We start from the raw sequence: 20,906 nt of genomic DNA, 5'->3' as shown, positions 1-20,906 counted from the left end.
AATACACAAAATTGAATCAAATAAGGGTTTCCTTCATCAAAGCTACGATCGTTGAATAGATCTTGCACTATGGTAAATCTCTCGCACACATCGTTGGAATATACAGCCTTTTCGGAGAGACGGTCTAACGATTTGTTGTAGCAGTAAGGATGATTTTCATCTGATTCACTTGAATGCCTTTGAAGATTTGACAACCGTTGCGATCCCGGACAACTCTCTACCAACGAACTGCTAATAGGCAAAAGATGATGACCTTTTTAATAAACCCTAAAACACAAAAAAAAAAAAAAAACTAAACAAAAATAAACAACAAAACTAACAAAAACTAATGACTCTACCATAGGGAGACACTCCACCATAGGGAGACGGACGAATATCTATACTACTCGTGTAGATTTATTGAAAACTAAATTGCTAAACTAAAGAAAATTAAGGAAAAAGGGTCGAAAATAGTCTAATTTCTTATTTCCGTCCTAAACGGTCAAGAATTTGGAGAAACCTTGGAAGAGAGGAGGAGAGAAAAGGAGAGGAGAGGCGAGAGTTTCCATTTTTTTAATTTAACACATAAATCATCCATTCATAAACATGTATTTTGTTTATTGTACAGAAATGATGTATTGCATATGCCTTAAAACTCCACGGAAATGATAATTACTATAGTTCGTACAAACTTTTCCTAATAATATTACTAATCTAGTACTGTATATACTTTTACCGTAGTTCGTTTTTTACAACAATAATCCCTCCTTTTTTTAAATGCTGCATAGAGATTTTTTGCACTATTTACCACCTGACTAATTTTGATCAATATTAATAATTTACACATAAAAAAATAAAAAAAAAATAAAAAAAAACTTATGGTTATTATTAGTATTTTAACTTATAAAAGCAGGAATTGAACTTGGAAATTCCGCTACATATTATTGTGCCGTTACTACTGATCTACCAACTCAGTTCTACATATTTACCTTATATAATAATTAATAACAATATATATGTAATTTTGGGCCTCGACCCTTTAGGGCCCTGTACGGCCGCACTGGTCGCACCGCCCCAGCGCCGCCCCTGTATAGGAGAAAGGAAGTATCAAACGTATCAGTTGTAATATCAATAGAGATAATATACCACACGTGTTATATAATTGATAAGCGAACAAACTAAATTACGATTAATGAACAGATTAAGTACTCCGCATATCTTATATCTTATGTATGAATGTATGATACAGGCACAATGAAAGTAAAAAAGGCTTCGTTAATTTTAATATGGTAGATAAATTATCACATCTAAATATAACAAAAGAGGTTTCGTGGTGTAGTTGGTTATCACGTCAGTCTAACACACTGAAGGTCCCCAGTTCGAACCTGGGCGAAGCCATATTTTATTTTTGTTCCAAGAAAATTCCAAATTAGCATTTGTCCAATAATAAATTACGTTTATTTTTATTTCATACAAGTATTGTACACAGATGGTTTCGTGGTGTAGTTGGTTATCACGTCAGTCTAACACACTGAAGGTCCCCAGTTCGAGCCTGGGCGAAGCCATTGCATTTTTTTTAAAAAATTTTCGAAATCATTTTCTCAAAATAAGAAAATAGACTTATGCACGGTATAATAGAAAATCCCCATCAAGACCTTATTGAACAAATTATTATACTTAACTAGCCTTTTGGCCCATATAACATACGCCATACGGTGCCTTTTTTTTTTTTTTTTTTTTTTTTTTTTTTTTTTTTAATTGACCGTTATGTGTATTTGGAAAAGATAAATAGGAAAAGACACTTTGTTAAAAGTAGTGTATTAATTATAAAATAATAAGAAAAACATGAGTAATTATTGATCTTAATTTTGCAACTCATACAATTAATGTGCTCATTAGACGATTATGACTCTTTAACAATAATTTGTTTCTGTTTCTATTTTTTCTTGTGCAAAGTAATAACATTTTGATGTTGATACTCATGGGATCGAACACCAATCGATAATTAAAAAGATAGATTAGATAATATTATAGAATCCACATCTTCACGTCATGACTCCATCATCTCTCATGGCATGGTCTTTGACTCTTGAGAAATTTTTGAGAATTTAATTCAAAATGAGGCTTAAAAAAAAGAAGTTGGAGGGAGTAAAATTAAAGAGAGAGAAGAAAAGATTGAATTGAAGAGGGGAGATGAAGATGAAGTGTGTATGGGAGATGGAGTATAGTTGATCGATTTAATTTGGATTATTATTGTCGGTTTTCCAAAAAATAAATTGTAAGAAGACACGTGATACATTGGTTAGGAAAAGAGATCGAGAAGATGGAAAAGTGTAATAAGATGAAAACATGCGTCATTCCTTATTTAAATTTTTAAATACTAAGTATAGATAATAAGATTAACATAAATAATCCACAAAGATCATGCCTAGCTATGTGCAAAGCATTGCACTTATTACATATAAGAGGTAGCTCGTTAGTAGTACATATAAAAAACACAGAACACTTGTGCACCGTGCGCGTATAGTACAACCTTATTAGAAAGTTACGTATTAATTAAGATAAACCTCAATGACAGATCTTGCCCCTAAAATAGGATATATTTTATAGTCACTAAAACCAGCTTTGATGAAGAGCTTTCTCCATTCTTCTTCAGTTCTTTCCTTTGATCCAATGTCAAAAGTCATCATCTTTACGTCAAATAAAAATTGGGTCTTTGAGTAATGGGCTATATTGTAATTTTCACTTTTGTCCTCTACCACTATATCAATGATAATCACCTTCCCTCCTTTGTTTTTGCTAGGAATTGCCTCATTGCACCTTTCGAGTATCTTTATGCAATAATCATCACTCCAATCGTGTAATATCCACTGCAATAATAATTTTGGTTAAGAGTTACACTATTATTATATTATACTTGAAAATATAAAAAGTGAACAAAATTATTATTATTATTATTATTATTATTACTATTATTATTATTATTATTACTATTATTATTATTATTATTATTGTACTCTATACTATGTTCTTCATATGCAATGTATTTCGAGTTCAAATCAACTAGGATTGACATATTTGAATATAGTAAAATGTAAACAAAGACAAGTTATACACTTATGCTATAACTTATGTAACCCTATATATATATATCACATTGTGTCATATAGTTTTATATAAAAAGGCAACATATTTCTTAAATCTAATACTCAAAAAATAATTACGGTGGAGTTGGGCTCTGCCAATCCGAATCATGATCCATCCCTAGTAGTTTGGTTGACTCATAATTACATATTCAGTTATATATAAGTTGTTTGGTTGACACAGTTCTACAAAAAGTAATGCACGATACCCCCATGAAAGGGATGCAATAATGCAAGATAATGAAATTTCTTTAGAATGGTATGAATGAAAGAGTTACCTTGAGCAAAACTGCTTGAGCAGGAGGAATGGCCTTAAACATGTCGCCGCCAACATAAATCAAGTTCGTGCCATTACCGGTGAATCCTTCAACTACATGTGGTTGATCGAGCACGATACATTGCACCCTAGGGAAGACCTCAGCAATAGCCTTACCAATAGCACCATGGCCACCACCAACATCTACTAAAGTTGTAATCCCTTCAATTAAGCCCTTAAACTCATCATTCTTAACCAACAAGCTAGTAACAAATTGAGAGTCACATGTCATAGCTTGGTTAAAATTTTGGTTAAGTTCCGGTACACGAACACAATGTTCCCAAAATCCCCTCCCATGAGAAGCATGGAAAGGAGACTCAACCTCATCGCGAAGCCAACTACTCATGTAGTGTGATGGTTCGGTATTGATAGAATGAAGCGCGTTCACTACAAGAGGAGCTTGAGTGAGCGGGTGATCCTTCAATAGAAGTTGCGAGTTTATAGAAAGACCAAACACTTCTTCTCCATTGAGTAGTTTCTTCATGATGAAGAAGTTGGAGTGAACAAGAAGACGCATTACGCGGTATAGGGAAGGAGCCTTGTTAGGGTGGATACAAAGTGAATTGGCTAGTTCACTAAGAGTCATGGGGTTGCCATTTTTGTGGATGGCATCTGAGATGCCTAGTTGAATTGCACATTTTAAGGCCATGGAATTTAGGAAAGAGTAAATATGATTCCATATGTGAGCTTGTGCATCTAGTAGTTATTTGGCTTGCATCTTGGCTATTGTGCTTGGTTTCATCTAATTTAATTTCATTCATTGGTTGTGTATTTATTAAATTCTGATATATATGATTATAATTGATCATATTGTAATTAATTAGATCGATCTTTCTTTAAGTTTTATTTGGAAAGTTCATTATTTGTTTCTTGTCCATCTCTAAAAGTGCAACTCCCTGGCGAAATGCCCTAATGGTGATTAAGGATTGACAACGAACAGGTACCTTACCTAATTATTTGAGAAAAAACGGATATAATCAACTTTTTTAAAATCATAATTGAGTAAAACTTCATTTGGATGTGTCATACCTAATTTTTATATATGTGACTATTAAGCGATAAGTTGCATGAATAAGGGAAAACAGGAAATGGATACATAGAAACGGTGAAATATGGAAATTAATCGTAAATATCACATAATTAGAAAACATAGGAACGCAAAGACTATGCAGGCCATAAGGAAGATAATTTACCAGACTGGAAATTATGTGTTTCATAAGTATATCCATGCTACATAAATGTTAGGTACGAGTACCTAATTAGTACATCTGATCATAAAATTCCCAAGGAACGACCAATCTAAAACAAAGCTATTTTTTCATCATATATACTAAGGGCCTAATAGGGAAAAGTTTTTAAGAAATGTCCAATTCATAATTTGAACATTTTTGGTGTAAATAGTCTAGAGCAATTGCATGTATGTTGGCCCTTTCATACAATTGACAAACTACTCATGCGTCCAATCGTTCGGGGTAAAAAAAAAAAAAAATAGAAAACCACTATTGATTTATCATGAAAGAATGAAACTTTGTTACATTTGGCTTTGTCATATAATAAGTGATCGAGTCTTGTTTTGAGATATCATATCAATTTGAAGATTTCCACCACAAAAAAAAAAAAAAAAAAAAAAAAAAAAAAAAAAAAAAAAACCAATTTGAAGATAATGTTTCATTTATCAAACCAAGGGTTATAAACAAGAGTTAATAACAAAAAATTAGCTAGTGTCAACTTTTTTGGTGCTGATAATTTTGTACTTGTATGTATATAATATAGTAGACAATTCACAATTGCATGTGGGTTGGTATTTGCCATTTTAAGATCAAGATTAATTTTCTATTTGCTATACTTCAAAATTTTATTTTACCAACACACATTTTTTAGACTTTTAGTTTAATTTGATTACTACGTATTTCACTCTCTTCAAGCATAACTATTGTGCTTGAGTATGTTTCACTGCGTGTCCACCCCCTCAATACATACAATTTTTAAAAATTGATATGTTTAATAATTTATACGAAATTTTTAAAAATTTATATGAAATGTCGAAATACTTTTAGGACAATTAGTTCAATTTTAGATTATTATGCATCAACTTTGGATTAGGCCATCCATCTAAAGTGTTAAGCGGTATGAGTATATAGAAAAGGTTACACTTATATATACTTGGTGCCTAGCCTTGGTGGACTAAGCTAACGGATCACCAAAAGCAGGCTAAATAGAATAATGCATCTTACGTTACCTGATAAATAAATACTTGGTAGTAAGCTAACAAATTTGAAGCTAAAAATCCAACTTATTCCCTTCATAATGAGATAACATATAGAGAAGTATAGTTTAATAGACTAAATAAAGACTTTTAGCTCAAAAAAGAAGCGTAGAAGACCAAAGCAATTCCTTCATTGTACATAGTCAACAAATTACACATTGCAGTCCATAGCAAGACTTAGCACACTTTCTTTCTTGTTGCGAAGAGAGCTCGATCAATGAATAAATCAATTACGTACTCGTATTTTCTAACAACATCCATCCAATATCTTGGTTCTAATAGAAAGTATAAGATATTAAGAATGAGTAGTGGAAGTTTGATAATTTCCATTGAGATCAGTATCTAGAGAAGATATACACTAAGCTTATGATAGACTAAGACTATTAACAATAAGATATACACAAGAGATTGCAACTAAGCTAAGTTAATCTTGGCATAGTCAGTTATAGAAGATCTTTATCTTCAACAGAAAAAACTTCATATTCTATCGATTACAAAAAATAATCAAGTATCAATCGCTGATGAACTAAGGCGAGGTGGATGAGTCCTACAAACAGGACACGTGTCATTTAATTTAAGCCATTCGACCAAGCAATCACAATGAAACCGGTGCACACATTCTGGCAAAACCTTCAATACATCACTTGGATCATATTCACATAAACATATGGGACACGTGTTATCATCTAAATGCAACATATCTCCAACCACGATCGTTGGATAGGAATCGATTGTTTCCTGATTCAGCCCCTTATTGGGCTGCTGTTCGTGGGTCGACTGGGCTTGTTCTTGGGCTTGGGTTTGATCCATGGATACTGGTAATTCGGCTTGGATTCTTGCAATTCTTCTCTTCCAGCAAAACGACCTAAAGAGAAGAAAAACGAGGATGATACTGAAAAACACTGCAAAGGGAACAGCAGGTTTATCAAACATACTTAATTTTTAGTTAGTGTTTAGCTAATGATATCTTGTCTTATTGATCCTATATCTTGCCTTAATATATAATATGAGATTTAATTGTTTAGTATAAAATTACAAGATGTATAAAGGTCAACTTTTGTTTTATATATTGAGTCAACTATTAGCTTAGGAAATTGCTTTGAAACGTCAGGAAATAACGTGTTTCATTGCTTCTTTGAAGATGGGGTAACGGGTACGGTAACTTCCAAGATTATGTTAGGAAATTTACTTTTCTTTTGATTTCTTTGTCTGCTTTGTTAACTTATTCGTATGACAAATAATTTATCAAAAAGTGGATTTAATACAAGTACATGGAATGGAATTTAAGGTTATTTAACCAATGATAAAAGAATTTGTACCAAACAAAGTATTAGCTAGTCAATGAATAGTGAAAACAAAAAGTCAATTACAATTGAGTATCAAATTCGATTAGCTCACTTAATTTACAATTGTGCGTGCAAAGCAAATTACTTAAAACTTGCATATGACAAGAGGACAACACTTTAGACCATTACAATTTTTACAGCCTATGAACAAACATAAGAACTAACTTACAAACATCTATACTTCATCAAAGGTTTGCTATATAGAGACAGCATCAACTCTTAACGACGGTATAGTACATTATTATGGAGTACAACTATCCTTGCTAATTCGTGTCAACAGATGTTCTCCCATTATTGTGATCTGCTGCTCTACGACGAGATCGGGTCGCCTTTTTATAGAGCATCATAGCAATGACTAGAACTGCTGGTACACCAAGGCCTACCGAAAATCCAATTGCATAGCGTGCATTCTTTGAAAGCTCTCTTACTGCATAATAGATTGGAAGAAATATAAGCTACTAGCAAATTCACAGATCAGATATATATATATATATATATATATATATATATATATATATATATATATATATATATATATATATATATATATATATATATATATATATATATATATATATATATATATATATATATATATATATATATATATATATATATAAATGGTCATAAGTATAAAGTACATAATTGAAAAATACAGATTACGTACAGACGGTCCTAAATCCTAATTGACTAAAATGTTATTATTAATTGTAAAATGTTATTATTCGAATAACATTCTGTATTAGTAACGCAATAATCACATACATCATCAAAATCTTTGAGAACTTAGTCCAACACAAAAGATCGAGAAAATTGGTTGCAAGTTTTAAAGCTAAACAGCTTACCAATTGGAGGATCAAAAGCAATGCACGTAGTTTCAAGAGTACTAGTAGTGTCACGTTTGAAAGCACATCGTGTAACATTCCCTTCGCAAAGTCCACAGCTCGGTTTATCCCAACCAAGCAACAATTGTGGTCTTAGACGAGACAACTCGTCGACAGTATCACTTGGAATTCTTATGTTGTTAATTACTTCACACCATGACTCAAACAAAGAAGCAAAGTAATCAGGATCTTTTCCAATAATAGCAAAATTAGGGACTGTACTTAGACAACCGAGTTTATCCCTACGTTCAAAACTGGTATAGTTTTCATTTTTCTCTGAGCAGTTATAGAAGGAAAAATTATTAAAAAGGTAATCTTCTTGTTTGAAAAGGAATGGAGAATGGGAAAAATCAAGGCCGGAAAGAAGTCTTCTAGGTAGGCAATCGTCGGGATCACTAAGTACGATTTGTTGTCTCTGATAATCAATAGCTTGAACTGAAAAGTTACCGGAATTTGGGAGGTGGAGAATGGTCTTGTTAGAGGCATCACAGAATAAGTTGAAGCCGGGGTAGCCACAGGATTCGGGCTGGATGTTTATAAGGCGAAAGGGGAATCGGATGGTAAGATGTCCATTGTGTCGCCCACAAATGGACTCTAAGCACGATTGTTGGGTGTCTGCTGTAATAGATGCAACCATATGGAAATATGGTAGAAGAAAAGAGATCATAAGTTTGATAGTTGTCATTAGTTTGTTCTGATGACTAAAGATTAATGTAGTGCAATTATTGTAATATAAATTTACAGAAGTAATCAAACAGACTTTAATAATTATTCAAAGGAATAATTGAATTGAATTCATCAGCAAATGATACCTTGATGTACTTAGTCTTATATCTCAACGCGTGAGCTCGAGCAAATGGTAATTAACTAATGATTTTGGTTCTTTCATGTTTAAAAAAGAGTTTACAGAAGTATTTTAATATAGCAAGTAGCTTAGCATATACATGTATTGTTTATTTTGAGTCAAATTTGAAATAATCGGATTATGAAGTTTTTAATTCCTACAATGCATCATGTAAAGTATATTGTTGATATTTACTCCGTTCTTAAGCAATAGACGGATAGACCACATATGAATGTGGCCTTGTGTCTCTTGTTACTAAACCGATAAATAATACCATAATAATAATTTTTTTGTCAATGTTCAAAACTTTTACATCTATAGTTCTATAGTATTCTAAATTTGTCTATCTCCAAAGTATATGATACTTCAAAATTTAGAGTACTAATTTAGTAAGTGTTGTAGTCTATTTAGGGATTGGAAGAAATTATAAGACTTATCACAGTTCATAGGATCAATGCAGTAAGATATGATTTGGTTTTGCAAACTACCACTTTAATAAAAAAGTTTAGTCTGATCTAGATCGCGAATTAACTTATTTTGATGTATATATGAATATATAAGAAAAGGTTCACTTTATGCAGTTCCAATCCTCTGCTTGAGAAAAAGGGTAACAACCATTTTTTGTCATACTGATTTTTACATGGCCTGGTTTTGAAGTTTAAAGAGACATATATAGTTCAATAATTCACTTACTTACATATTTGTACATAAAGATAATTATAGCACAATAAACGCATGATGAAAGCGTATTTATCAATGCATTACACACTAACACACTATCAGTAGCAATTCATTCTTGATCTTGGGAGCATGTCTATGTGCTGGATTGACTTGGAACAACTCGACAAATTGGACATGTACCGTCTAGGACAAGCCATTGATCTATGCAAGCATCATGGAAGCGATGTAGACAGTGAGGTAAAATTTTCAAGACTTCGTTCATCTTATATTCCGACAAGCATATTGGACAAGTATTATTATTAGGATAATTTGTAAATTACCACCTAAAAATAGTATCAATTTCTAAATAACCACCCAATTAAAATTTTATTTTAAATTACCACCCATTAAATTAAAAAAACGCTCAAATTACCACCCATTTTGTTTTTCCGGTGGAATTTCCGTCAATGGACCCCACTTTTTTTATTTTTTTCCTTTTTTTTTTCTTCTATTTTCTGGCTTTCTCACTCTCTCTCCCCGATTTTTCACTCTTCTTCTTCCTACCTTCTTTCTTTCTTTTCCCAACCACCACCACCACCATTGCTCCACCTTTCCCCTCCTCTTCCCCCGTCGCGCCTGCCAACAACCCGCAACAACAACATCAACAAACAACCACCAGTTCAGCCACCATAATTACCACCAGTTCGCCTACCGCAAACACCAATACGACAACCTCTGCAGCCCGCAATCACCAATTGGCCCTACTGTAAAGAGCAATTCGGCAGCCAATTACTCCAATTCCAGGATTTAATTGCAGCAATTTGGCAAAGAACATCTTCAATTCGATTTAGGGTTCATGCTTCAATTGAATTGGGGGTTTTCTTAAATTAGGGTTCCTATTTTAAGAAAACCCCCAATTCAATTGAAGAAAACCCCCAATTCAATTGAAGAAAATCCACAAACCGCAAGGTGCTAGTGCTGGTCGTGGTGATAGCGGTTGTGGGTGGCTGGAGAAGTGGAGTGGAGCAGGTGAGGTGGCGAAGGTGGTCAGGTGTGTGCGAAATTGCAGAAGGTTGGAGGTGCATAGGGTGCTGTTGGTGTTGTGGGGTACCGTGGCTGCTCTGATGAGGCCAGTGGCGGAGCCAGGATTTATAATTCGGGGGGACAAATTTTGGAGGTTAAAGTTTCGGCAAAAATCTCAAGAAAAAAATTGATCACCTAAATTGTTTAATATTTATTTGAAATCACATATGCCAATTATTTCTATATGGCAAAAGAGGAATAAAAAAGTTTTATTGTATATTAAGAAAATTATCCAACAAAAATGAATAAATTTATGTTTGTAAATCCCGTTATGTAATCACATAATTGATATATACGAATTAATTACCTTATCATAAAGTCAAATAATTATCGTTAGAACAAATTGATGGTAGATATGAAGGGTCTGGGTTTGAGTTACATTCGAAAAAATAAACTCAACTTTCTCAAATCAATCATATTATTACATATGTATTTCGTATGTATTAATAAAAGTTAAAACACAGTTACAAACAATTAATTAATAGTAATCTATTTATTAGAAATGTAAAAAAATAGAGTTTAAGCACATAATAAAATTAAAAATCCTAAAACAAGAAATAGGAAATGAAAAATAAAATTAAAAAGACTATTGAAAATTAGAGTAATCAAAAAACAAGTAGGGGAAAAAAAAACAAAAAAGCTGAAAAATAGTAGAGTGGGGAATCGAACCTAAGACCAAGGCACAGCCTTACTAAGGACTCAACCACCAAACCATATTCAATATTGTGATATTTACTGTAAGTATATGATATTTATAGCCTTTTACTGTATTTTCTTGATTTTTTTTTTTTAAAAAAAAAAACTTTTTTTTCGAAAATGGGGGGACAACTGTCCCCCCTTGTTCTAATGTGGCTCCGCCAATGGATGAGGCTGGTGTGGTTGCTGAATGTTGCGGTGAGTAGCTTCCACTTGATCTTGAGAATCTTGGTATCCTTTTTCTTATCCCATGATTCAAATATATAGTTCGTCTGGGCAACTGATCTTGATAACTATGTGGCTCTGCTTTCTCTCGGATTGCTGATTCATGGGCCGTGTTCTGTGGTTGTGTTAATTTTTTCCTTTTTTTGTTTTCCTTTTTCTGGTGTAGAATCCAAATATAAGAAGAAAGAATTGGGGAAGAAGAAATGGTGGTGGTGATGGTGATGGTGATGGTTGGGAAGAAGAAAGGAAGAAGTAGAGTGAAATCGGGGAGAGAGAGTGAGAAATCCGTAAAATAGAAGAAAAAAAAGGAAAAAAATAAAAAAAAGTGGGGTCCACTGACGGAAATTCCACCGGAAAAACAAAATGGATGGTAATCTGAGCGTTTTTTTAATTTAATGGGTGGTAATTTGAAAAAAAATTAATTGGGTGGTTATTTAGAAATTGATACTATTTTTGGGTGGTAATTTATAAATTATCCTTATTATTATCAAGAGTGTTCAATTGACCGCCCTCACTAATAACAACAGTTGGATATGAATCTAATATGGATTGGCTGATTCTTGTGGTTGTATGATTGCGCTGCCTCATTATACTGCCCGTAGCTGTTTCATCATTTCTCTGCCTTCGTTGTTGATACCACCGTAACAAACTAAATATAGCCACCAGAAACACCGGCAAACCAATCCCTAAAGAAAGTATAAAAGCCTTGCTACTTGTCTCTGAGTCTAAAACTATTAGATTAGTCGATCAGGCCACCACCACAAACAACGACAACCACCACACAAAAAATTTGTTAATATTTATTTGTACAACTATAAATTTTCAATCAATTAGTACAAACTCTAAAATTAATATAACTAAATCTCAAAGATTTGTGTTGTTAAAGGACCATCTCAACCAAAAACTTAAGCAGTTAAGCTGATGGTTGATGTCTCTAATACTATGTTAAAGGACCATCTCAATCCAAAGCTTAAGCTGATGGTCGAGGCCCAAAAATATGTTTTATGAGCCGCAACCATCAGCTTAAGCTTTTGGTTGAGGTCATGATGTTTTATACTCTATCATGTGCAATTATATTAAATCGTGGATATCAATTAAAAAAAAGCCACAAAACCATGGAGCGGTAAAAGATATAAAATCATAAAAACATTTAATGGTCCATGATTTTGTTTGAAATGTTAGAAAGATATAAGATGTGGGAAAAAGAAAATTAAACATCTTACCACCAGAATAACTTGAATAAATTTCGGACGTGCATTCAATTTCATGAGTAGAATCCCTTCTAACACGACAACGCCGGTTGATTATGTCACACTCTCTACACTTTGGCTCATCCCAATGAAGAGTAAATTCATTGAGAATAAATCCATAAAAAAAATATCCATTATAATCAGGAAAACTAACATTTGCAACCCGGTGGCAAGTTGATAAAAGAGAAACAGCCCAAAGATTGTTTACGGCGTAAACGGTATAACTTAAAAACCACTTAGGCAATCAACTTTGTGTAATTTGTAGTCTGTAATGTTGTTGTACTCCAAGTTTTCAAAATGGCCCGAGCAATTGAAGACTGCGAATTCTTGATAATAAAGGGCGTAAAAGTGAGAGGTGGATAAATCAAGAGAGAGAATTTTCAAAGGCAAGCAACCATCAGGATCGCTGAGATCAACACTTTGTTCATCATAGGAAATTCTATCGATTTCAAATGTGATCGAGTTGGGAAGCTCGAGTGTTGCTTTTGTTCCGTTACAATGAACATCAAATCCGGGGTAACCGCAAGACTTAGGCTGATGATCGACTGCTCGAAATGGGAATCGGATTTCAGGCCCAAATAAGTTTGCATTACATTGGTAGTCTTTACATTTTTGTGCAAGTAAATGAAAATAATGGTACCAAGGTAAGCAAGAACTTATTTGGAATGTTCAAGGAAATCATCATGACTAGTAAATTTAGAAAGAGAAAATCAATGGAATGTTTCATACATGTTTTTGTTTAGAAAGCTTGGAACAAAGTCAACTAGTGAGTTTGTGCATTATTCAACTATTTTTCGTTTATGTTGACCAAATTATGGAATTGATATAAAGCTTAGATGAAATAAGTCCACATGCTCAACACAAAGGCTTTAAAATTTTGTTTTAATTTTTTTTTTTTTTCATTAATGACCTTATTTTGATTTAATTAGATAAATAAAGTTTCATGTTTCCAAGCCCAAAACCATTTTGTTTTTTGGGCCAATTTTAGAGAGGGAAGGGTGGGCTGGGAGCATTGGACTTCATCCTAGATTAAGAACATGGGCTAAACTTGAATTCGATATTTTCGTTTTCATGGATAATTTAAATGTTATCTCATGAAATATTGCTAAATTGGTTTTAAAATATATAAGTATTTTTTAAGTATAAATTTTTGTAAAAAAAATAAATTTTACTAATGAATTTTTATTTATAGATGGTTAGTTTAAACTATTACGTTGATAAATGTGTCCAATCAAAAATAAATTTTACTAATGAATTTTTATTTATAGATGGTTAGTTTAAACTATTACGTTGATAAATGTGTCCAATCAAAAATAAATTTTACTAATGAATTTTTATTTATAGATGGTTAGTTTAAACTATTACGTTGATACATGTTATGTCCTCAAGGATTGTCGAGATTTATGGAGGGGGAAGGGCAGGAAAGAGGAAAGGGGAGGGAAGGGGATTATAGAATGGGAACGGGGATGGGAGGGATGACAGAACGGGAAAAGGGAAAGGGAACGGGAAAGGGAGGGGAATTACGGGATTGGGGTTTTTTTTTATTAATTTTTTAAATTAAAAAAATTATATTTACAGACTAATAAAATGATGACACGTGTCCATATAACCTATTATTCAGGTTACCAACAGGTTACAACTTGTTTAAAACGGACACCCCCAAAGGTCGTATTATTCTGAAATAAACAAAAGGTCGACTTGTTTTTAGCGGACGGGTGAAATGTGGTATTATTTAATGCAATTTTTCCTATATATTTTGAAAGCTAATTAACAATAATATCATTATAAAGTGATACTGTACCAGTGATGGTATAAAGGTACTATATACTTAAAAATTCTTATAATGATATTAAAAATACTTTATATTGGTACACTAAATTTTAAATTGGTATTGACATAATATTATACTTTATCAATACATGATTATATCATAAATTTTAAAGTTAATATAAAACAAAATGTGTTCCACACTCTTGTAAGTAGCCTAAGGGTTGCATGTCTTAAATTTATTTGTTGCATGTCTTAAATCTTATTAAGGGGTCTCTTGATTAGATCATTTAGAATGGGTTGCAATGGAGTTAGAATTCATTCTATCTACTTTTTTTTTTGTTTGGGTGAGTTTTCTAGTAATGAAATCTCACATCCAAGGAGTTCTAACTCTACTCCATACCTATCGAATCCCATACTCACCTCTATCAGCTCCCTAAAAATTATAATCCATTCTATTGATGAAGAATATAATCCATTCCAAGATTAAAACCAAACAACTTTAAACTAGTATGGGTTTTAGAATCCATACCTCTCGTATGAGATTCTATACCAATCTATTCCAATATAATGAGTTGGAATTCTATTTAATGAACTGGTTTAGCTATATATGCAAATCAAGTTCTAAATTCCTTAAAGTTGAGTCAGATTCAGATGTGGAAAATTCCCAGCCTATTAAGAACTGCTCTTAGACCCTATTCTTTAGATCTGCTCTGCTCTGATCTTTAGACGGATTAAATCATCCATTGACTATGTTTTCTCATATATATTACGGAGTATTATATATATTAATAAGAATTTTATGGTCAAAGTTATAAATTATTATTGAAAATGATTGTATGGTCAAAGTTATATATTATTCTAAAATATACCATAGTGATATAAAGATACTTTATATTGGTACACTAATATATATGTAATATATTGTTTGATTGGTTTTAATGTGTATTTTCCAAAAAAAAAAAAAAAAAAAAAAACATAATTTTTATAAGTACAAAATTGCATATAATTCAGGGTAAACTTGTGCATTGGCATGTATGTGTCCGTTAAATCAGGTGAGTGTCTGTTAAATCAGGTGAGTTAATTTGTCAGTCTTGAGTGATGGAGTCTTGACTCAAGACTTTCACATAAAAGACTATATGTTTTTTGCAATAAAGTGGTGCAAGACTATAAGTAGTCTTGAGATCTCATCTTAAGACTCTACAAATTTACAAAAAACAATATGATTTTTTTTGTTGGCCAATGATGAGTTACCAACTCATCAGCTCAAAAAAGTTGTTGATTTTTATAAAAGAAATATATATATGTTATGCATGCATGATATAAATCACTCATGTCAAAATTTGTATAAATGGATGAGATGCATTTTATTCACTCCTTTACTAATTAAATAATTGTCACAGTTAAACCTAACAAGTAGTCAAATTTGTCATACATGTCAATATACTAGGTTGATCTTAGATTTAGATATATATATATATGATTAAGTATTATTAAAAAATATTACTGAGTATAAAGTTGAAATTATGAGATTTTATATTAATACTTATTTACCAATATATTTAATGATAAATTTGTGTTTTATATTATATGTTACTAAAAAATGATGGTTAAAGACTCAAAACGAATAGTGAAAAAAGTCAAAAATGTTAATTATTTAAGAATGAGCTAGGGAAGTATATTATGTTTTCCTAGTCCCTAATAACTATCTTTGCATATTTTTACATCATCAAAGTCAGGGGCTTTTTTGAACCCACTGCTTCTTTTTTAAAAAAAAACATGGAAAAGGGTTAAATAGAATATTTGTATGTATTATGTCAAGAATTAAAGCGGCAGCCAAGCGATTTTTTTACCTCCCACCAAACACGAGGTCGTGGGTTCAAAACCCATAACTCACACTTTTTTTTTCCTTTTTGTTAAAACAGATCCTACAGCTAAAAGGCTCTGTTTTACCACTTTCCTCCAAATTCTCAAACCGACAAACCCTAACTCCTCTAAGAGGCTCGCACAACCCAGACGCCACTGCCCCGCTGCCCGCACGTAGATCGGCGACCGCCTCACCGTTCCCGGCGCTCCGCACGCCAGAACCCGGGTCGGAGTCCAGGCCCTCCACCGTGTCACCGTGAGCTGTTGCGGATTTGCGCCTTTGCGGCCTTGCGTTGCCCACTTTGCCGGTTTCCTTTAAGGCTTTAATTGTATGTCGTCTTCTATCTAGGTTCTATCTGGCCTTCTGGGTTAATAATATATAAAGTTTTTGGTTTCATGATTTTTGTAGATAATTACGTCAATACGTGGTGTTTGAATGTGTGAATGTGTGATGAACTTTAGCTATCAATTTTGGGTTTTTGGGTGACTATTGTCTATTGAAAAAATGGTTGAAATTGGGGTCTTGGGGAAGGAAGTATCTGATTTACATTTACTGATGTAGGGTTTGTGGATTGTAGAAGTAGTTCATTTGTTGAATTGTTGTCTGTTGACTTGAATTAGTGTAATTTGTATAGCCTGTAATTGAATTGTTGTTTGTTGAATACTTGAATTGTTGTCTGTTGAAGTGTTAAATGTTGATTGTCGGTTGAAGTGTTGATTGTCTATTGTTTTAGAGTGTTTATCAATTATTCAATGGAGGTTGTTTTAGAATGTACTACATTGTTCCCATGTTCTGTAATTAGTGTAATCTGTACATTGTTCTTGACTTCTTGTCATGGGTTATCGTCGATTATTGCAGAAGTCGATTAGAAGGGGATAATCAGTGCTCGGTGCTCCACTGCACCGTCATCCACTCATCCATATTTCGTGGCTCTGTAGGTGAATAACTGAATTTTTACTTCTTAATTTCATATGTTTTACATACTATTTGTTTTGATCTTGAATGAATGAATTCTTGATAATAAATTATGATGTATTGATTTTTATTATCTAAAAAAAAATCTGAAAAAAATTTGTATGCAATTGCAAAGATATTCTTCTTCTTAGTTTGCTGTATTGCTGTATGCCTCTATTGCCGTATGCAAAGATATTCTTCTTCTTGAATCTTGATAAATTATGATGTATTGATTTTTATTATCTAAAAAAAAATCTGAAAAAATAATTTTATAGTGATTGTGTGAACTTCTGTATTGCAGTATTGCCGTATTGGTGAGTGGTTTGCTTATTGATATTTTTTGGTTTATTTCTTTCTCGTATCCATTCTTTCCAGTTTCCAGTTAGCCTATTGTTGCTGTATTGTTGCATGTTGCTGTATTGGCGAGTGGTTTGCCGTATCGTTGCTGTTAGCCACTTAGCCTATCATTGAAACTGGCGAAATTCGTTGAGTTACTTTTGGTCTTTACATAATTGTATGCAAATATGCAGTTCGTATAATTGTATGCAAATATGCAATTCGTACATAATTGTATGCAAATATGCAATTCATTCAATTGTAAATTATGATTCTGAACTTTCGAAATTTCAAACCCCCTATTTGGAAATCCTGAAGACGCCACTGATTAAGCATCTGTAATTTGATACCTTTTGGTTGGTTATGTTTCGTTTTCATTTGGTGTGACCTTTGCTTAATTTAGCTAGTTGTTGCTCTTGCTTTTGGGAAATTATATCTCGTGTTCTTGTTAAATTTCATTTTTTTGATATAGATAGAAATCTCATTTTGGATTTGTGTGTATGAGTTAATTACATGTGAAATGGTGTGTGTGTTCCAAACTTCCGAAGTTTCGAGCCCACACTTCGGAAATCCTAGAGACGCCACTGAGGAAAGAATTGTTTTTTGCATAATTTATTGATGCTTATGTGCACTGATTTACATTATTGACTTTTTTCCTGGGTTTTCTGTAGCAATGGCTCAGGAAAATGGCATGTTTATTGTACAACAAACAATTGGCAGTGTTCTATGCTGCAAATGTGGTATCCCTATGCAACCAAATGCTGCCAACATGTGTGTGAGGTGTTTGCGTTCTGAAATTGACATCACTGAAGGTTTGCTGAAGCAAGTGACAATCTTATTTTGCCCTGAATGTGAGACTTATTTGCAGCCTCCGAAGACTCGGATCAGGGCTCAACTAGAATCAAGGGAACTCCTAACATTTTGTCTAAAGAGGTTGAATTTGGATAAAGCCAAAGTCACATTGGTGCATGCTGAGTTTGTGTGGACTGAACCGCATTCTAAGAGGATCAAGGTTAAACTGAGAATTCAAAAGGAAGTACTTCACGGGGCAGTTCTAGAGCAGGCTTATATTGTTGAGTATGTTGTGCACCATAATATGTGTGATTATTGTAATAGGCTCCAGGCAAATCCGGATCAGTGGGTGGCATCAGTTCAACTCCGACAACATGTTCCTCACAGAAGGACTTTCTTCTACCTGGAACAACTTATTCTTAAGCATGATGCTGTGGCCCAGGCTATCAGAATCAAGCAGATGAATAATGGAATTGATTTCTTCTTCTCCAACAGAAGTCATGCTGTGAAATTTTTGGAATTTGTTGGCAAAGTTGCTCCCATCAAGAGTCGCAGTGATAAAGAGCTTGTGTCTCAGGATTCCAAGAGCAACACTTACAATTATAAGCATACTTTCTCAGTTGAGATTTCCCCCATCTGTCGTGAGGACCTTGTATGTCTTCCTCCTAAAGTTGCAGTAAGTGTGGGGAATCTGGGTCCCATTGTGATTTGTACAAAACTGACCAACAGTTTAATGTTATTGGATCCAAACACCTTGAGGTATTGCTTCCTGGATGCTGATCAGTATTGGAGAGCACCTTTCAAATGCCTGCTCTCTAGTAGGCGGCTGGTGGAATACATTGTGCTGGATATCGACAATGTTTCACCTGAAGTTGTTGTTTCTGGCTCAAGGTATGCTTTGGCAGATGCCCAAGTGGCGCGTGTATCAGACTTTGGAAGGAATGATACAATATTTCACATCAGGACACACTTAGGTCATCTTCTAAACCCCGGGGATCATGCCCTTGGTTATGATCTTTATGGGGCTAATCCTAATGACTCCGAATTGGACAAATACAAAGGGCTTGTTCTTCCTGAAGTCATATTGGTTAAGAAGAGCTATGAAGAGAAGCGTCAAAGAAAACGTGGGAAGCCCCGTGCTTGGAAGCTCAAGAACCTTAATATGGAGGTTGATGATGCTGGCAATGCTAAAGTTGACCATGATAAGGCTGCTAATGAATATGAAGAGTTCTTAAGAGACTTGGAAGAGAACCCTGATTTGAGGTTTAATGTATCACTGTACCGCAATAAGGAATACCAACCATCGGAAACAGCTTCTATGACAGACGGTGATGAGTTGCCCTCTGTGCCCCTAGATGAGCTGCTCGCTGATCTTGATATAAGTGACGATGAAGATGAAGCAGGAGGTAGTAACATGAGGGAGTGATGAGCTCTTTTAGAACTCTGTAAAGTTTCTATTTCAATTGCAATTCTGCTTTTGAAAGGTCCTTTTTCTCTCACTTTTTGTTTACCTTCATAGTTTTGTCTTCTTGGACTAAGCCTCCTTTCCGCATACAATAGCCTCCTTTCATGTTTTCTTTTGCACTTGGCTTTTAGCTGTATACTAGGAAAAGGTTTTTGTTTACTTGCGCTGTATCCTGGTCTTTTGCTCCCTGAACTTGTGATTTTGTATTACAGTGATATTAGATGTTCCTTAGCTCTTGAATCATGACCTGAAAAAGAACGGTAACATTACTCTATTGCGGCAAATTCATGGAAATTTTTCGACTAATTATTTAGTGTTTTTAGGAGTATGTATTCGCAACTAATGCAGAATGTTACTCTTTTTTCTTCCTGGTTCCGTAAGATTGTGGCCATCTGAATTTCTCTTTAGAAGAGGCGATATCTATATCTGTTTGAGATGCTCTAGAGCATATATTACTAGTAGCTTATATAGTAGCTTACTTATAATAGCAAACTTATAATACGTAAATATTACTAGTAGCTTATATTTAAACTTATAAGCTACTAGTAATATTTAATAAGCTACTAGTAATATTTATAATGTATTATAATAAATATTACTAGTAGCTTATATTTAAACTTATAATAGCAAACTTATAATAATAAGTTTAAATTAAATACTACCTCTGTTTTTTTTTATTATTATTATTATGTGCAACTTTTGTTATCTTAGTTCGCTTACAATTATATGCAACTTTCTATTTTTAGTAAACAAAAACCGTTAAAATTACAAATTTACCCTTACTTAAAAATTCTGATTTTCTTAATGTTACCCTTATCTTATTTTAATCACAATAACTTTTTTGTCTAATCTAAAATCATTAACCTAATTTTACCCAACCATTTACTCATCTCCTAGACCCACCACCCATTCACCCTGTTCATCTCTGCTCTTCATCTCTTTCACCTTCACCCTCTTCATCTCTTCATCTCTTTCACCCTCCTCCCTCAAGAGTCACGACCACCGCCCCTCCCACCACCATTCTCTCTCCTCC

General features: G+C 33.4%; 3 protein-coding genes and 2 non-coding genes across 5 annotated transcripts; 3 read left to right on the top strand and 2 right to left on the bottom strand.

The window, feature by feature from the left end:
- The first annotated feature begins 1,303 nt into the window (after positions 1–1,303).
- On the top strand, positions 1,304–1,377 carry TRNAV-AAC. Its single transcript has one exon. It is a non-coding gene; the product is annotated as a tRNA-Val (tRNA).
- A 93-nt stretch (positions 1,378–1,470) lies between these two features.
- Positions 1,471–1,544, top strand: TRNAV-AAC. The gene has a single exon. It is a non-coding gene; the product is annotated as a tRNA-Val (tRNA).
- A 908-nt stretch (positions 1,545–2,452) lies between these two features.
- Positions 2,453–4,176, bottom strand: LOC110725657 (trans-resveratrol di-O-methyltransferase-like). Its single transcript, XM_021905134.1, has 2 exons — positions 3,401–4,176; positions 2,453–2,849 (listed from the first exon to the last, which is right to left on the bottom strand). Exons 1-2 carry the CDS (start codon positions 4,085–4,087, stop codon positions 2,532–2,534), a joined length of 1,005 nt encoding a protein of 334 aa, XP_021760826.1. The 5' UTR covers positions 4,088–4,176; the 3' UTR covers positions 2,453–2,531.
- A 2,890-nt stretch (positions 4,177–7,066) lies between these two features.
- LOC110725646 (putative RING-H2 finger protein ATL21A) lies at positions 7,067–8,635 on the bottom strand. Its single transcript, XM_021905124.1, has 2 exons — positions 7,896–8,635; positions 7,067–7,477 (listed from the first exon to the last, which is right to left on the bottom strand). Exons 1-2 carry the CDS (start codon positions 8,617–8,619, stop codon positions 7,314–7,316), a joined length of 888 nt encoding a protein of 295 aa, XP_021760816.1. The 5' UTR covers positions 8,620–8,635; the 3' UTR covers positions 7,067–7,313.
- A 7,741-nt stretch (positions 8,636–16,376) lies between these two features.
- Positions 16,377–20,179, top strand: LOC110728932 (60S ribosomal export protein NMD3-like). The gene is made up of 3 exons (XM_021908603.1): positions 16,377–16,654; positions 17,185–17,264; positions 18,288–20,179. Exon 3 carries the CDS (start codon positions 18,290–18,292, stop codon positions 19,832–19,834), a length of 1,545 nt encoding a protein of 514 aa, XP_021764295.1. The 5' UTR covers positions 16,377–16,654; positions 17,185–17,264; positions 18,288–18,289; the 3' UTR covers positions 19,835–20,179.
- Positions 20,180–20,906: the final 727 nt, after the last annotated feature.

The sequence above is a fragment of the Chenopodium quinoa genome, unplaced genomic scaffold, assembly GCF_001683475.1.
Source record: "Chenopodium quinoa cultivar QQ74 unplaced genomic scaffold, ASM168347v1, whole genome shotgun sequence".
Taxonomy (NCBI): Eukaryota; Viridiplantae; Streptophyta; class Magnoliopsida; order Caryophyllales; family Amaranthaceae; genus Chenopodium; species Chenopodium quinoa.
The sequence above is the reverse complement of the archived record's forward strand: the minus strand, read 5'-3'. Positions and strand labels throughout refer to the sequence as shown.

Coding starts and splice junctions, on each gene's coding strand:
- LOC110725657 (XM_021905134.1), bottom strand. CDS start 4,087: ATGGCCTTAAAATGTGCAATTCAACTAGGCATCTCAGATGCCATCCAC. Junction 2,850..3,400: donor CTCAAGCAGTTTTGCTCAAG/GTAACTCTTTCA, acceptor TTATTATTGCAG/TGGATATTACACGATTGGAG.
- LOC110725646 (XM_021905124.1), bottom strand. CDS start 8,619: ATGACAACTATCAAACTTATGATCTCTTTTCTTCTACCATATTTCCAT. Junction 7,478..7,895: donor TGCTTTTGATCCTCCAATTG/GTAAGCTGTTTA, acceptor TCTATTATGCAG/TAAGAGAGCTTTCAAAGAAT.
- LOC110728932 (XM_021908603.1), top strand. CDS start 18,290: ATGGCTCAGGAAAATGGCATGTTTATTGTACAACAAACAATTGGCAGT.